A 12881-nucleotide genomic window follows, 5' to 3' on the forward strand; every position below is an offset into this window, starting at 1 on the left:
TTTGTCTCGTTGCACCTTAAACCAGCCGAAGGTCATTCGCTATGCTCTCGTTCGGGGCGTGATCTTGTGGGGCGGTCTCGATCAAATCACTTCAATGTGTGTCTGGGATGTGTCCGGTGGTCATACCCAGTCAGGGAATCAACAGCTCTAACAGGTGCGAGACCCTGGATGGAATGGCTTCGCCGGCTCTCATGGCTTCGGGATTCGTGCGCTTTGTCGGGAACTGGAAGGCACGCGCGACGACATCACGGATGCAGGGTGTGGCAAGATTTGCGTTTGATAACTTCTAGTGTGACTTACCAGTAGGTTCCTCCTGCTGACTGGGTGAAGAAACAGATAGCCATGTCGCCAGAGAACCGACCTCGCCTTGCGTCCCCCTCCGGATTGGTTAGTACTCCTGTTTCCATATTGCGCGTTGCTGAAAACTGATGAAACTCAAGGAGTCGGATCTGATTGCCATATCGCCCGATCACACCCTGGATGGTAATACCGTTGCCGATACCGACGTTAAACACATGCGCGAAATCCAGAAGCTCGTGATCAAGAAACAGCGCAGCATGATCAAAGATATTCAAACCCTCGACAGACACATCCGTAACGTCGACCACGCCCAAGATCTTGCGAACCAACGTGCAATGGAGGCGTTGATTCTCGCCCGTCGCTATGGAGATGTTTGCCAAGGTCAATCTAAGCTGGAGGGAAGCGTCGCAACTCAGCTTGAGGTGATCAAGGCCCTCGATAGTCGCTTCCAGAAGGAGTTGTCTCTCGCCAGCACCGTGAACGAGGCCCGGATGGATCTGTTCAACGATCGCCTGGACAAGCAGTTCCATGGACTGACCGGTCTCTTGCGCACCCATGTCGAGACAGTTTACGACGGCATGGGCAAACTGGAAACCCAAATGACGATGCGGGAAAAGGCGGCTTTCACAAGGGTCTACAAGTTCGGCGCATTGATCTTGGCTTTGCTTGTCGTTGTTGCTGCTATTCAGGTCAAGCTCTTTTGGTTTTGAGGGCCAGCTTTAATCAAGTACCGGACACGTATTCCGTCGCTGAAATGATACGCCGGAGGCATCGATATTCCTTTTCAGTGTAATGTTCACATGAGCTACTGAGACCTTAGCAATCGAGAATTCAATCCTGTGTTTTCCTACAAGACTGTTGATGCCAGATGAAATGAACAGAGGTATCTTATTGAACATCATACTAGGAAATACGTATCATCGCTCATTGCCCTTCCTTTGCTCGAACCACCGCGGTATTCCCGCCCCAGACTTTTATCCCTTCTTCTCGCTTGAGGCATCAGCACCCGACTCGCTGTCACGATCCCAGATCGCCGACTCCATGGACGGGTACACCAGGTCGGCGTCCTCCTCTCGCCACTCCTCCAAATCAACCAAGTTCCACTTCGCTCTCCAGAACCGGTTCCGAACCTTGTCCGACATGCCCACCATACGAATCTGCACACTCTTGCCGGAGTGCACGCGAATCTCGTCCTTCAATTCCTTCAGCGTCAGAATACCAGAGGTGTCGATGAAGGGCACCATCGTAAAGTCCCATACAACAACGGCAAGCGGTGTCTCTTTGAGGCGGACCTGCTTCTGCGCGCGCAGTCTCTCGAGCCGCTTCTCCGCCGCCACGCTCCAATGCCTGTCACGGTCGTCTTGGCTGAGACTGCTTTCGACGCGGGGGTACACCAGCTTGATCGCAGTCAGAGTCGTGTTCTTGGCGCGCTCGGCGTTAGGGAAGAACACCGCGTCGTTGAAGTCCACGACGATGGTGTCGCCGGGGATTGAGATGCCCGTGTTCTCGGTCTGGGTGCCCGTGGCGGGAGCGCTGCCGCGACGGGGACCGCTGGCAGTGATGCGGGTGATGGGCTGCGGGATGGAAGTGGTGATTTCGTTGGAGCTGGAGTGGATGACGGGCTTCACGAATGTTGAACGCAGCATTGTCCACGCAACAGACCAGGCGACGGCGACACCGATGCCGATCTCGGCACTGACGAAGATGGTGACCCAGAAGGAAATCATGGAGGCGACGAAATCGGCAAAGGAAATGCGCCAGAAGCGGTAGAAGAGGGACAGGGGGCCGAAAAGATGGACAACAGCCATGATCTGTAAAAGGGGGCTTTGTCAGTATTGTGTATGTCTTTGTTGGTCCGAGAGAAACTTACAATAATGGCAGACAGGGTCGTGGAAGGAAGCCAGTACAGAGCCGGGGAGAGGACATAAAGAGTCAGAAGGATGAAGCCAGCCGTGAATAGTCCGTTGAGGGGACTCTTGACACCACACTCAGATGCGACGGCGGTACGGGACATGGCGCCACCGACGGGCATCGTGCTGAAGAAGCTGTTGGCGATGTTGACGACACCAAGATAGTTCAACTCCTGGCTCTGGTCGATCTGGTAGTTGTTCTTCCTGCCAAAAGCCTTGCCGACGGCTAAGTGCTCGAGAGTGCTGGCCACAAGGGGCGCCACGGCTCTCGTCGCCACCTTCGCAACAAGACTTGACTCAGGGACATGGGGTCTTGCGATGCCGTGGGTGCTAACCTGGCTGACCTTCCAGGCGTAGTCAGCCTTGTCGCGGCCGCGGTTGACGAGGTAGCTGATGAGCGTGAAGATGACGAGCACGATGACGGCACGGGAGTTGGCGAGGAGCTTGATGGCGAAGTGCCTCTTGCCCCATTTCTTGCCGACCTTCTCTAGACCTATGAGGATGATGAGAGTTCCGAGACCAACGCCGCAGGTCGGTCCATCCCAGTCAGGAAGACGCTTCAAAACGTCGCCAATGACGTTGAAAACTCCTGAAGGCACGTTGGACAGTCCAACGAGAGAGCCTACCTGGCCAAAGGCAATGACAAGAGCTGCGGCTGAGATGAAGCCTGTGAGAACCGGGAATGAGACGTAGTCGAGGAGGAAACCGAGGCCGAAGAGACCAATGATGAGGGAGTAGACTCCGACAAAGAGGGAGACGGATGTGGCAATCTTGGTGATATCAAAGCCTTCTTCGCTGAGGTCGTGTACGATTTCCGCAGTCAGGAGACCCAAAATGGAGGTTGGACCGGTTGAGAGATCTGAAGTTTTGGCAAGGTTAGACAATCCCCATGAAACATGCTGTCCCATTTCTTCACTATGAACTGACCTTTTGAGGTTCCCATAATCACCGCAAAGGCAGCTGGGAGCCAACTTGAGTACAGACCGTTGGCGATGGGAATAGTTGCAATCTTGGCGTAGGCCAGAGACTGCGGAATGAGCATCACACCGACGGTCAGACCGGCGATGAAGTCCGTGATGAGCCATTTGGGCTGGTATTTCGGCAGCCACTGGACGATTGGGACCTTTTCGAGGAGGTAGACGCCCGCGGCGGAAGGCAGCTTGGGTGCCCCTGAGACAACAAAGTCGCGGGCCCGGCTGATGCTGGCGTCCGTCACGAACTCGTCCTGGGCATGTTCGATCTTTCCCTTGAAGTTGAACATCTTGACAACGAGGTCTGCCAAAACGGGAGCAGAAAAGAAAGAAGAGAAGGAGGTGTCTGAGCTGTTTGCTTTGGTCGTTCGAGAACAGACACGTTGGTTTCAAACAGTTGAGATGGTTATATCCTTCTCATAACAGATGATGGTGCAATCGTCGTCGGCCCTACTCCCGGCCTCTTCAACTCATGTTCTGACAATGCAGAGATAACAACAAGCCATCCAGCCCCGCTGTGATGCTGATGGAGGTGTTCTTTATGCTTGAGAATGCATTGCTATCTGATCCGCACATTGCAGCTGCCCGCTTGCGCAAGTCCTCCCGTTGCAACACAGACCACATGAGAACGCGACCTCAACCTGGGATGAAGTCGCCCGCGCTGCCGCACAGTGAACACTCATGCAGCCGTGAAGGAGGGTTGGGAGGTGAGGGGTCAGGGCCTTGGGAGGCGTGAGCCAAGCAATCCCAGATACAGCAGCAGCCGCAGAGCTACGACATACATCACGGATGGAGGCTGGCTGTACAACCAACATCACCGTCGACAACGTAGTAAACTGCCGTACCCTCCTTCGGACGACTTTCGGGATCCCCTCACTTGCCGACGTGACCGGGTCTAATGCAGTTCATCACGGCTTGGTCATTTGAGCGTCGAGCAGTTCACATTGGTGGGAGTTTGGCTGGATGGGCGTTCGTGCGGTGGTAATGCCCCCCTCGCGCGGAGTCGCGCCGCGAACGAAGACCAGTCAAGTTAACAAGCTAGCCCCTGGGAAGGGTGACAAGTGCTGCAACTCCAAGACCGTCTCTTCTCCAAAAATAAGGCCCGAGGACTGAATGTGGTATGCGGTAGGTAGTATGTCTATCCAACTCAATTTGAAACTAGCAGCCCACCGGACGGCTGTAAAGCGCGGGAGAGCAAGGGCGTGGCGAACAAAACGGGATCGCAGATCACATGCGGCCGGGGAAGGGACATCTTTGGATGGCATAGTTGGAGTAAGGGAACTCGATGCTGATTGAGAGAAGCACGTCTACTACCTACGAGACTAGGTATGCGACGGTACGTTCATAGCACACACACATGATTACGGCGCAGCAGGGCGAGGACATTGGAGTTGGAGAGCACGTCAGCTGAGATGGCCAGCCGTGGCCCCTCATTCGCCATGTTCAAAGACCAGGAAACCTTGAGCATCCCATGTTTATTCCAATGTCCATCCAAGCGTCTGTAGTCATTAAACTCTCTATGGGCAGAATTCACCATCCTTGGCGTGCCAGAGCCGCAATGCTAAGACAACCGCCAAGTCCATTCTCTTGGCTTCCTCGTGGTTTCTGCAAATTTCAAAGCACCGATGGGCGGTCTTGGCGGTCGCACAGCGCAAATCTGTGCGAGTATTAGGTAGTGTCGCAGACAGAGGCCCGCCACCGCGCGACCACCTTGGGAAGAGAGAACGAGAGAACGAAGGGTGCGAAGGTCCCATAGAAGAAAAAGCCGAGGGGCTCGCTGGTAACCCAAAGTCCCCAAATTGTTTCAAGCCAAGCTCTTTCTCGACGCCTCGGATGACCCCCATACTGCGTAGTAGGTCTTGGGTTGCATGCATAGGTTCCCAAGGTGCTCTTGGCGGCTACCATATCGAATTCCCTCTTCGGGATTGGCGAGAAGAGATAACAGGCTCTCAGTCCTAAGACAAGCGTCCACTTGGCTCTCTCTTGTCCTCTCCTTAGCCCACGTAGACTGGGTCCGGTGTTCGTCATCTGCAAATGCACCGTTGAGCTTCTATGTAAGGCAAAGTCTCCATAGTACGGTCAGATAGTAAGCAGCAATATGGGGCCTGCTTGACGTCGGTCAGCGAAAAAAGGTGCTTTTGTAACCATCCCAAAACGGCAGCGTGCTCGCAGCCTGCCTATTCGCCCTTCTTGTTCCTCTTCTTCTGCTGAGTACTGACTGACCTCCCTCCTTGACGCCCGCCGTACATGTACCGCACGTTAGTCTGACGCGGGCGCAATCCCACGTCGTTCATTCTCACTACCAAGTCCCCTCCCGCCGCGTAACTATGGGCCAAGACGCGGGGTACATACCCGTCCAATAGCGCTCCCGTCACGGCCATCGGTTGCTAGCAAGGGGCCTGGCTCGCTCGCTGGAGGAACAGACTTAACGAGCGCAATGACAAGGCACGATGTCGTGTGCCGGTGGGAAGCGGTCTCCACCGGGCTCTTCACACCCTCCCGAAGTTCCCTGTCCAGTGGAGCGAGGCCTTGTCTTCGATACGACGGGACAAGCTTTTGATTTCCCCGGCAAAAGGTGGCATGCCAAGCCCGCGAATCAGGTGCCGTGTTCCGGCCATGGATGACCGGGATCGTGTCCGGCGCCGACCGGGGTTGGGCAGCATCGAGCCAGCGCTACTACGCAGGAAATGGCACAAAATGGCAGTCTACCCGCCTGCGATTAACGAGGGCGATTCGGCGAGAACGGGTTGTGGGCCATGATGGGATGGGGAAGCAACAAGAGCTGTGAGTTTCTACATATGCGCCATCCCTAGTCATGGATGTTACCACTGTCTGTGTACGGAGTACGGTACGTCTGTTCGATCAAGATGCAGCGGTCACACCCACCAGGGTTCTTGCAGCACTCGTCTGTTGTAAAAAGGCCGCCGTTGACTGGCTGCTCGGTAATAGCAGCGTATGCTTGCGCAGACCGACGACGAATGAGGGTGGGATGCGAACCTCGATGGGATGGCATTCGGTTTCCATGCTCAAGTCTGCCAGGGGCTTGTCTTGTCGCTGGCCTGCTACTGCTGGCTGCTTAAACCATCCATAGAAACATCCTCCAACCGCTGTCATCATTTTTAGCACACTCGGTTCCATTCACATTTTACCCCTCTTCCCATCTCCAACTTCCAAGAATAGGAATGGGTGTCCATCGCCCGCGCAACCTTGAATCCTTCTCACCCATCCAAGAGCGCCCACGCCTCTGCCGCTGCGGAAAAAGATTGGACGAAGACGTCCTTTCGCCTGGGTCTGGCCGTGCAGCTTGCTCTTGTCAGCTCCGGCGCGCGCATCCCCCGTTCCCACTGAAACGGAACTATTGGCCCGGTGGTGATGGTGTTCACCTTTGGCGGCGTCCCTCCCATCGTGCGGGGTTCGTCCTTGCGCCTCCCTGTTCGACAGAGTCACCACCTTCTTGATCCTTCTGCCTTTTCCGCCTCCTGCTCACACCTCTCCGGTGATAAGCCCCAAGGACATGGGCGCGAGGGGTAATGATCCTGGCGAGGTGAGCCTGGCCGCGGGTCGCGGGGGGTGTGAAGGAGCCCAGCAAGGGCGATAGCCTATGGTAGTCCTGTTCAACCACACCGAGGTAGTGATCACGAACATGACCCCTCTTTCTCCTAGATTAGATCTATTCGAAGTACGGCAAACAAGTATTTGCCACGGGTATCCTTCGGAGACCTGTCGGCAAGAGTATTTGGGGTCTTGACTGGTCAGACAGAGCGTTATTGTTGATAGACCGCTAGTGTATACGTGTTCTGCTTCTAGTTCGAGAAGCGAAGGAGGCGATCTATGCGCGGCTGACTGAATGGTGATACAAAGTCTAAGCTTGGCAGCGGCAACTGAGTAACCCGTAGTGTTTGGACGAAAGATGGGACCAGAGTCACCAGAGAGCACGGATACCCCGAGTATGCCCATCTCATGACGGAAGTTTGTTGAGTTGATTTTAGAGACTCTCGCTCTTCGGCTGAAAACGCAAAAAAAGGATGGGATTTCTGGTTTCGGCTGAATGGAACAAAACGGCCAGACCGAAATTGTAGGCATCATGGACTAAGTTGCCAAGAATAATGAAATGGTATTATTGAGCGATCAGCAACTATTGTAGACTTTGCAATGACTTTTTTGCTGCAAATGTTTCATCGTCGATAACGAAACAAAACTCCAAAGCACAGGCTACAAAGCCAAGCTGTCATGTTTCCCGGGTTCCGGACTTCCATTGTGGCAGTGCTCCCTCAAAGTTCGTCGGTCTGAGTGCCATCGGTTTCCTTCTCCAGAGCATCAGGCAGAGTGATTTCATCCTTCTCGGCACTGCGGACCTTTTCCCAGAATTTCTCGCCGTTTTCGGGGTCTTCGGCGAAGAGGTGGTCGATGACCATCTTCTTGGGTGTCTCTCCCATCCACTGGAATAGTGAAAAGTCTCTGAATTCGTCGGCGCGGAAGATTTCGAGCATTTCGAGGGGTTCGTCGCCAATGTTCTCGACGAAGTGGCCCATGTTCTTAGGGACAATACCGACATCGCCGGGAACATAATCAAAAGTTCTCGCGTTTCCTTCAGAAGCAAAAATCGTAACTCGGGCACGTCCCTTGATAAAGAAGGACCATTCATCGGCGTTAGGGTGCCAGTGCATTTCTCGGAGGGCACCGGGTTCAATGATAGCGTGTGCGGCGGCGACGGTTTTTGAAATCGGGAAGTTGTTCGAGTCCGTAATTCTGACCTGTCCACCAGACGTCTTCTTCGGTTCCTGAGCAAGCATTTTGTGAGTGAACTGGTGCTTTGACTTCTTGACGCCCTTTCCGTTGGGGGCCTCGTGGCCGATCGAGCCGGGAGTAGTTCCCTGGAAAATGTATTTTTCACCCTCAGGGATGTGAGCGAAAATTTCTGGGGCCAAGTTGAAGTTCTTGGAGATAACGGAGCGAGGGGTGTGGGCTTTTGTACGGTTAGTATTTGCTCAAATAATTGTATTGAACGGTGTCGTACCAAGCCAGTCCGTCAAGATGAAAGTAGACTCCTCAGAAAAGCTTCCATCATCGAAAATCAACAGGAACTCGGTGCCGTTCTCGCCGAGACCTTGAAGGGAGTGAGGAACACCAGATGGGAAATACCTGGATGTTTTGGGTCAGTTATGTTCCTGTCAAGCAGACTGGGCTTTATTTGTTGGCTGCGTCTTACCAAAGGTCACCCTTGTTCAAATCATCAATGAAATTGCCTCCCTCGTAGTCGATCGCGGTGACACGAACGCTGCCGTCGAGAACGTAGGCCCACTCAGCCTCCTTGTGCCAGTGAAGCTCACGGATCACGCCCTCGTCCAATCGCATGTTGACGCCGGCCAACTCGACGCTCGTGGATAGCTCGCGAACTGTAGTCTGTCGGGTCCAGCCGCCTTCCTAGGGTGTATGTCAGTGCTGTACAAATCGCGTCTGTGGCACATCGCAATATGGGGCACAAACCTCAATCCGAATGTGGGAGTCAGCGAAGCTCCAGCGCATGTTGGCCAGATTGCCATGATCGGTGCTGGGAGGTCGAACGAGATCGGGGTTTTGTCTGGAGCGAGCCTCGTTCCATGGTCCAAGGACCGAAGCACCGAGTCCATTGCGGTAGGGCAAGGGATCAAGCTCATCTCCAACGGAGTCAACAGGACCGTCGTACTTGTCCTTATGACCGGGCGTGTAAGGAGGCGCGCTGGACCGGTATTTGGAAGGGAGACCCTTTCCGTCGAGAAGACGCTGGCGAGGACTGTCTTGGACGGGAATCGCGAGGGTAGGGGCGATGAGACCCAGGACAGCTCCGGAGAGGAGCGGGAGATGCATGATGGGCGTGAGGTAGGAAGGTCAAAAGGCTGCTCAGCAGAAGAAAGATTGACTTGTCTGGCACGTAACTCCAAACCAATATTCTGCAGCAATGGCTTTTATACCCATAGAATAAAGCCAAGACGCGAAGATCCTCGGTACGATCATGGGAAGTTTTCGGGACCTCGAAGCTCAGAGCTAGCTCTGATTGACCAATGGGCACATCCTTCGACCCCTGATAGCTCTTCCTCCGACGAACGGGCACATCAGCTATCAGAGGCCGTGTAGATTGCAACACGGCGTTGACACCGAGTCAAGGCCGACGCTTCTCCGCAGGCTGGTCGCATAGCTATCGCAAGGGTCGGAGGTGAGCTCGATCGAACTGCGCGTCGCACGAAGCTGCGGGGTCCGCCGTATCAGCATCGCTTACCCCTTACCCCAAGCTACAACCCCTGCTCGCGCGGTAAATGATTGGTGACTACAGCGAACTAGCTGTGCTCCCAGCCGGGGTTTCGACGGCATGTTGGAAGTATCGCCCAACATGGATTTTGATGGTCCGTCTGTCGGATGATGGTGAGGGGACGAAGTCTTGGATGATGGAAAATGCATCCGGGAGAATGGCGATGACGCGTTGGAGTGCCCAGGTACGTACCTTGCATGCACGCGTCTCGCCCAGCAACGACACTGAGCCAAGTTGTTGTCTTGGTGAGTCTGAGGTTGAGGTGTCTGGTGATCTTGACCAAGCGTTGTGATAAGAAAGCCAGGAAAGTAAATCAAACAACATGGGCAATGTCGGTGATGCGATCAGACCACGTAAGGCGAATAAGACCACAAAGATCACAGTGCGATCGAGTACTTCAATGTAATTAAAATCAAGAAGTGCATTGTATTGACTGCGCATTTTCATTCTTGAAAGAATAAACATCCCAAGTGCTTCTCAAACTTGGTGTTAGACCCAAGTTTCCAATATCAGCAATTATTGTTCACACTTCCACCATGCCTTGGGCCGATCCACGAGCAATCGCAGCCATCCAACGGCGTTTTCAGACATATTCAATAGCCACTCCTCACATATTAGCCAAGACTTCACTGTCTGTTAGGCCAGCTTCACCTGAGAAGGAACATCGCGTAGGGGTCGATGGAGAGAGGAAGCGTTGGAAACGGCATGTGCAATGTGGATGTTAGCTAAGTAAAATTCGAATGAATTAGTAACCATTGGACATTAATTATGTAGACTTGTGGGAAATGCTCTGCCTTAAGTCTCGTATCACTGGTTTCATAAAATATTTGATTCCCAGTTTTAAATATATACTAAACAGAGAAGGGCTCATTTGCTATGAGAATTAAGCTGAATTTCACTTTTGGTCATCTCTCCTTACCCTGTTTAACATAATATTCCCGCCTTTCACTCTCTCACTGACAAAAGTTCAGTAGCCAACATACAATAACTTCACAGCTTGAGGCAGGCGCTCCCTTCTTGAAACGGTCCTTCCTTCTGCGCGCACACAGAACCTGCTTGAAAACTTTTCACTTCTTTATTTCCCTCCCCAAGGTTCTTTATTTCCCTTCTCACTTCTTTCTCAACCTTCTCCTTCAACCCTTCACCAACCTCACTTGTAGTCTACTCAACACCAAAGACTCATCCAGGCCAGACGCACAATGGCGGACCCTTTCAAAAAGTATTTGACCAAACCACATTCTATATTGATTGGTGCTAACATTTTCAGCGCTGTGATTCTACTCGCTGATGGCCGGGTCGTTCGCGCGAGAGACCTCACAACAGCCAACATTGGTCCTACTGTCCTTCACGACGAAGCGTTGAAAAGTGCTATCAGACAACTGAGGACTCCCCTGCCGGATGGCCCACACGATTCAACATCCAATGTCGTCACCTCCGGCTCTTCCAGCCAGGCGCAGAATCTCATGACTCAAACTTCTACTGAGAAAGAAGGAGGGGCCGACACAGATCTGAGTATCAATGCCAACACACGCACCGCCACACATCAGAACACCTCACACAGACCTTCTGGAAGAGGAAGAGCTCACACCCTTGTGTGTGTGCATTGCAACAAAGGCTTTTCCAGGAACGACACGGTGAGGCTGCACCTTATCAATACGCATTATAAGAAGGAGACGCCTGGAATCACCGATGAGGAGGCGCAGGCCAAGTCCAGACAGGAGGCGCCGTGAGCTTGCATCGCCCAGGACATCAGTGGCTAGGGTAACGACTTGCCCTTGCAGGAAGACAAGCAAACCAGCGACTGGAATTGAGTGCGATTGGAAGTGCGCAAGGAGCACAGTTGGGATGAAAATACAATCAGGGAGTTCAGAGATTGATTGAGCACATCATCATGGGCTTCGAAGGGATAGGGTAATCCGGATGGCGCATTCAAGTACCCGCTACATAGAGACATCAAGATACATCATTCTTGCACTATCACGTTGAGTTGACACAAAGGCACTATCACGTTGAGTTGACACAAAGCACCAAGGTATCAAGTGATGATTGATTATTAAGGTTTCTATCTATCCTCCTCTAGATCCCAATTACCATGCTTTTACTCCAGCTACACCATACTGGGCTCAAGCACAATCAAGTGCTTCTAAGCCGCGCCCTCAAGAGGCGAATGACACGTTGCTGCCATGAACTGCTTACAGGGCAGCAAGGGCACCAACAGCCAGCATGGCGAGGACACCAACGGGGCCCTGGACGTTGGCACCGTTAACAGTGACGGGAGCGACGGTGGAGGTGGCGGTGGAGGTGCCGTTGCGGCTGGTGACGGCGCTGGTAACAACAACGGTCCTGGTGGCGGAAGCGGAGGCGCTGGCCTGAGAGATTCTGCTGGTGATGGAGGCGGCTCTGCTGGAGGCAGAAGCGACGCGGCTCGAGACGGAGGCGACGGCGGAAGAGACGGCAGGGACGGCGGCGGCAGAGGAGGCAGGGCCACCACCGCCAGCAACGGCGGCGCAGATCTTGCCAGCGGCAGGCAGAACCTGGTCTAGGGGAATAGTTAGCATCACTCCTTGACACGATATATTACTCGGGAAGACCTACTGGCAGCGACCTCGGCACCGCAAGAGGCGAGGACGCAGGGGGTACCGGCGGTGACGATGGCCTGGTAGTTGGCAGGGCTGCACAAGCAGGCCACATCACCGGCCTGGCACTTGCCGGTGGAAGTGACGGCGTTGTTCAAGCAAGTGACGGCACACGAGGGGATACCGTCGAGCTGAGCAGCAACGAGGCCGACAACGGCGAGGATGGTGGCGGCGGAGAACTTCATTTTGAACGTTGGAAAGATTGTCGGGGGGACTTGAGTTGAAGGGTTGAAAGTTGTTCAAGTGAGAGACGGTTGATCGACAACGAGTGGATTGGCTTGTTCGGTTGAAGTGAGTGAGTCGGATGAGTTGAATGCGCTGAAGAGGAAAGGAAACATGGTGATGGGGTGCGAGAGACTCGCCCCTCATATACTTGGACAGAACGCCATGAATTAGACTCGTGGATCAGTGGGAATACGCTACGTTCCTAGCGGGTTGACCGAGACAGAGCCCGTTCTCGTATCATAGGCCCACATAGGAATGTGTCGTTGTTGCTTGCAGCCACAAGCCAAACCACATCCGTGACTGAGACATCACGCCATCCAATCGGGGTGTTTTTTTCAATTCTTCAGCTTCTTGGTTCCTGGGGCGGAGCATGGGAATGTTAGCTCGTTGAGGGGCAGTTGCATGGCAGCCCAGACAGGAATCCGCAAACGACCTGAATGCCGAGTCCGTCCACCTGGAGACATTACCTGGAGGCAACCCGGGTTCTGGGAATTTCCTGATATCATACACTGGGCTTTGCTGGGGCGGGAACCGTCCGAAGACAGTCTCTACA

The 12881-nt window shown here is 53.7% G+C and overlaps 4 protein-coding genes across 4 annotated transcripts; 1 reads left to right on the forward strand and 3 right to left on the reverse strand.

Moving 5' to 3' along the window:
* Positions 1-428: 428 nt before the first annotated feature.
* CGGC5_v016587 (uncharacterized protein) lies at positions 429-1010 on the forward strand (the record flags this gene model as incomplete). Its single annotated transcript, XM_032037166.2, has 1 exon — positions 429-1010. One exon carries the CDS (start codon positions 429-431, stop codon positions 1008-1010), a length of 582 nt encoding a protein of 193 aa, XP_031883990.2.
* Positions 1011-1274: 264 nt separating this feature from the next.
* CGGC5_v016588 (putative sulfate permease) lies at positions 1275-3471 on the reverse strand (the record flags this gene model as incomplete). The annotated part of the gene is made up of 3 exons (XM_032037167.1): positions 1275-2111; positions 2171-3069; positions 3138-3471. 3 exons carry the CDS (start codon positions 3469-3471, stop codon positions 1275-1277), a joined length of 2070 nt encoding a protein of 689 aa, XP_031883994.1.
* A 3981-nt stretch (positions 3472-7452) lies between these two features.
* Positions 7453-9028, reverse strand: oxdC-0 (Oxalate decarboxylase OxdC; the record flags this gene model as incomplete). The annotated part of the gene is made up of 4 exons (XM_032037168.1): positions 7453-8147; positions 8199-8323; positions 8391-8605; positions 8669-9028. 4 exons carry the CDS (start codon positions 9026-9028, stop codon positions 7453-7455), a joined length of 1395 nt encoding a protein of 464 aa, XP_031884038.1.
* A 2631-nt stretch (positions 9029-11659) lies between these two features.
* On the reverse strand, positions 11660-12288 carry CGGC5_v016590 (GPI-anchored CFEM domain protein; the record flags this gene model as incomplete). The annotated part of the gene is made up of 2 exons (XM_032037170.1): positions 11660-12006; positions 12063-12288. 2 exons carry the CDS (start codon positions 12286-12288, stop codon positions 11660-11662), a joined length of 573 nt encoding a protein of 190 aa, XP_031883982.1.
* Between the last annotated feature and the right edge of the window lie 593 nt (positions 12289-12881).

The sequence above is a fragment of the Colletotrichum fructicola genome (genome assembly GCF_000319635.2).
Source record: "Colletotrichum fructicola Nara gc5 chromosome Unknown KSG_Nara_v1_contig11, whole genome shotgun sequence".
Lineage (NCBI taxonomy): Eukaryota > Fungi > Ascomycota > Sordariomycetes > Glomerellales > Glomerellaceae > Colletotrichum > Colletotrichum fructicola.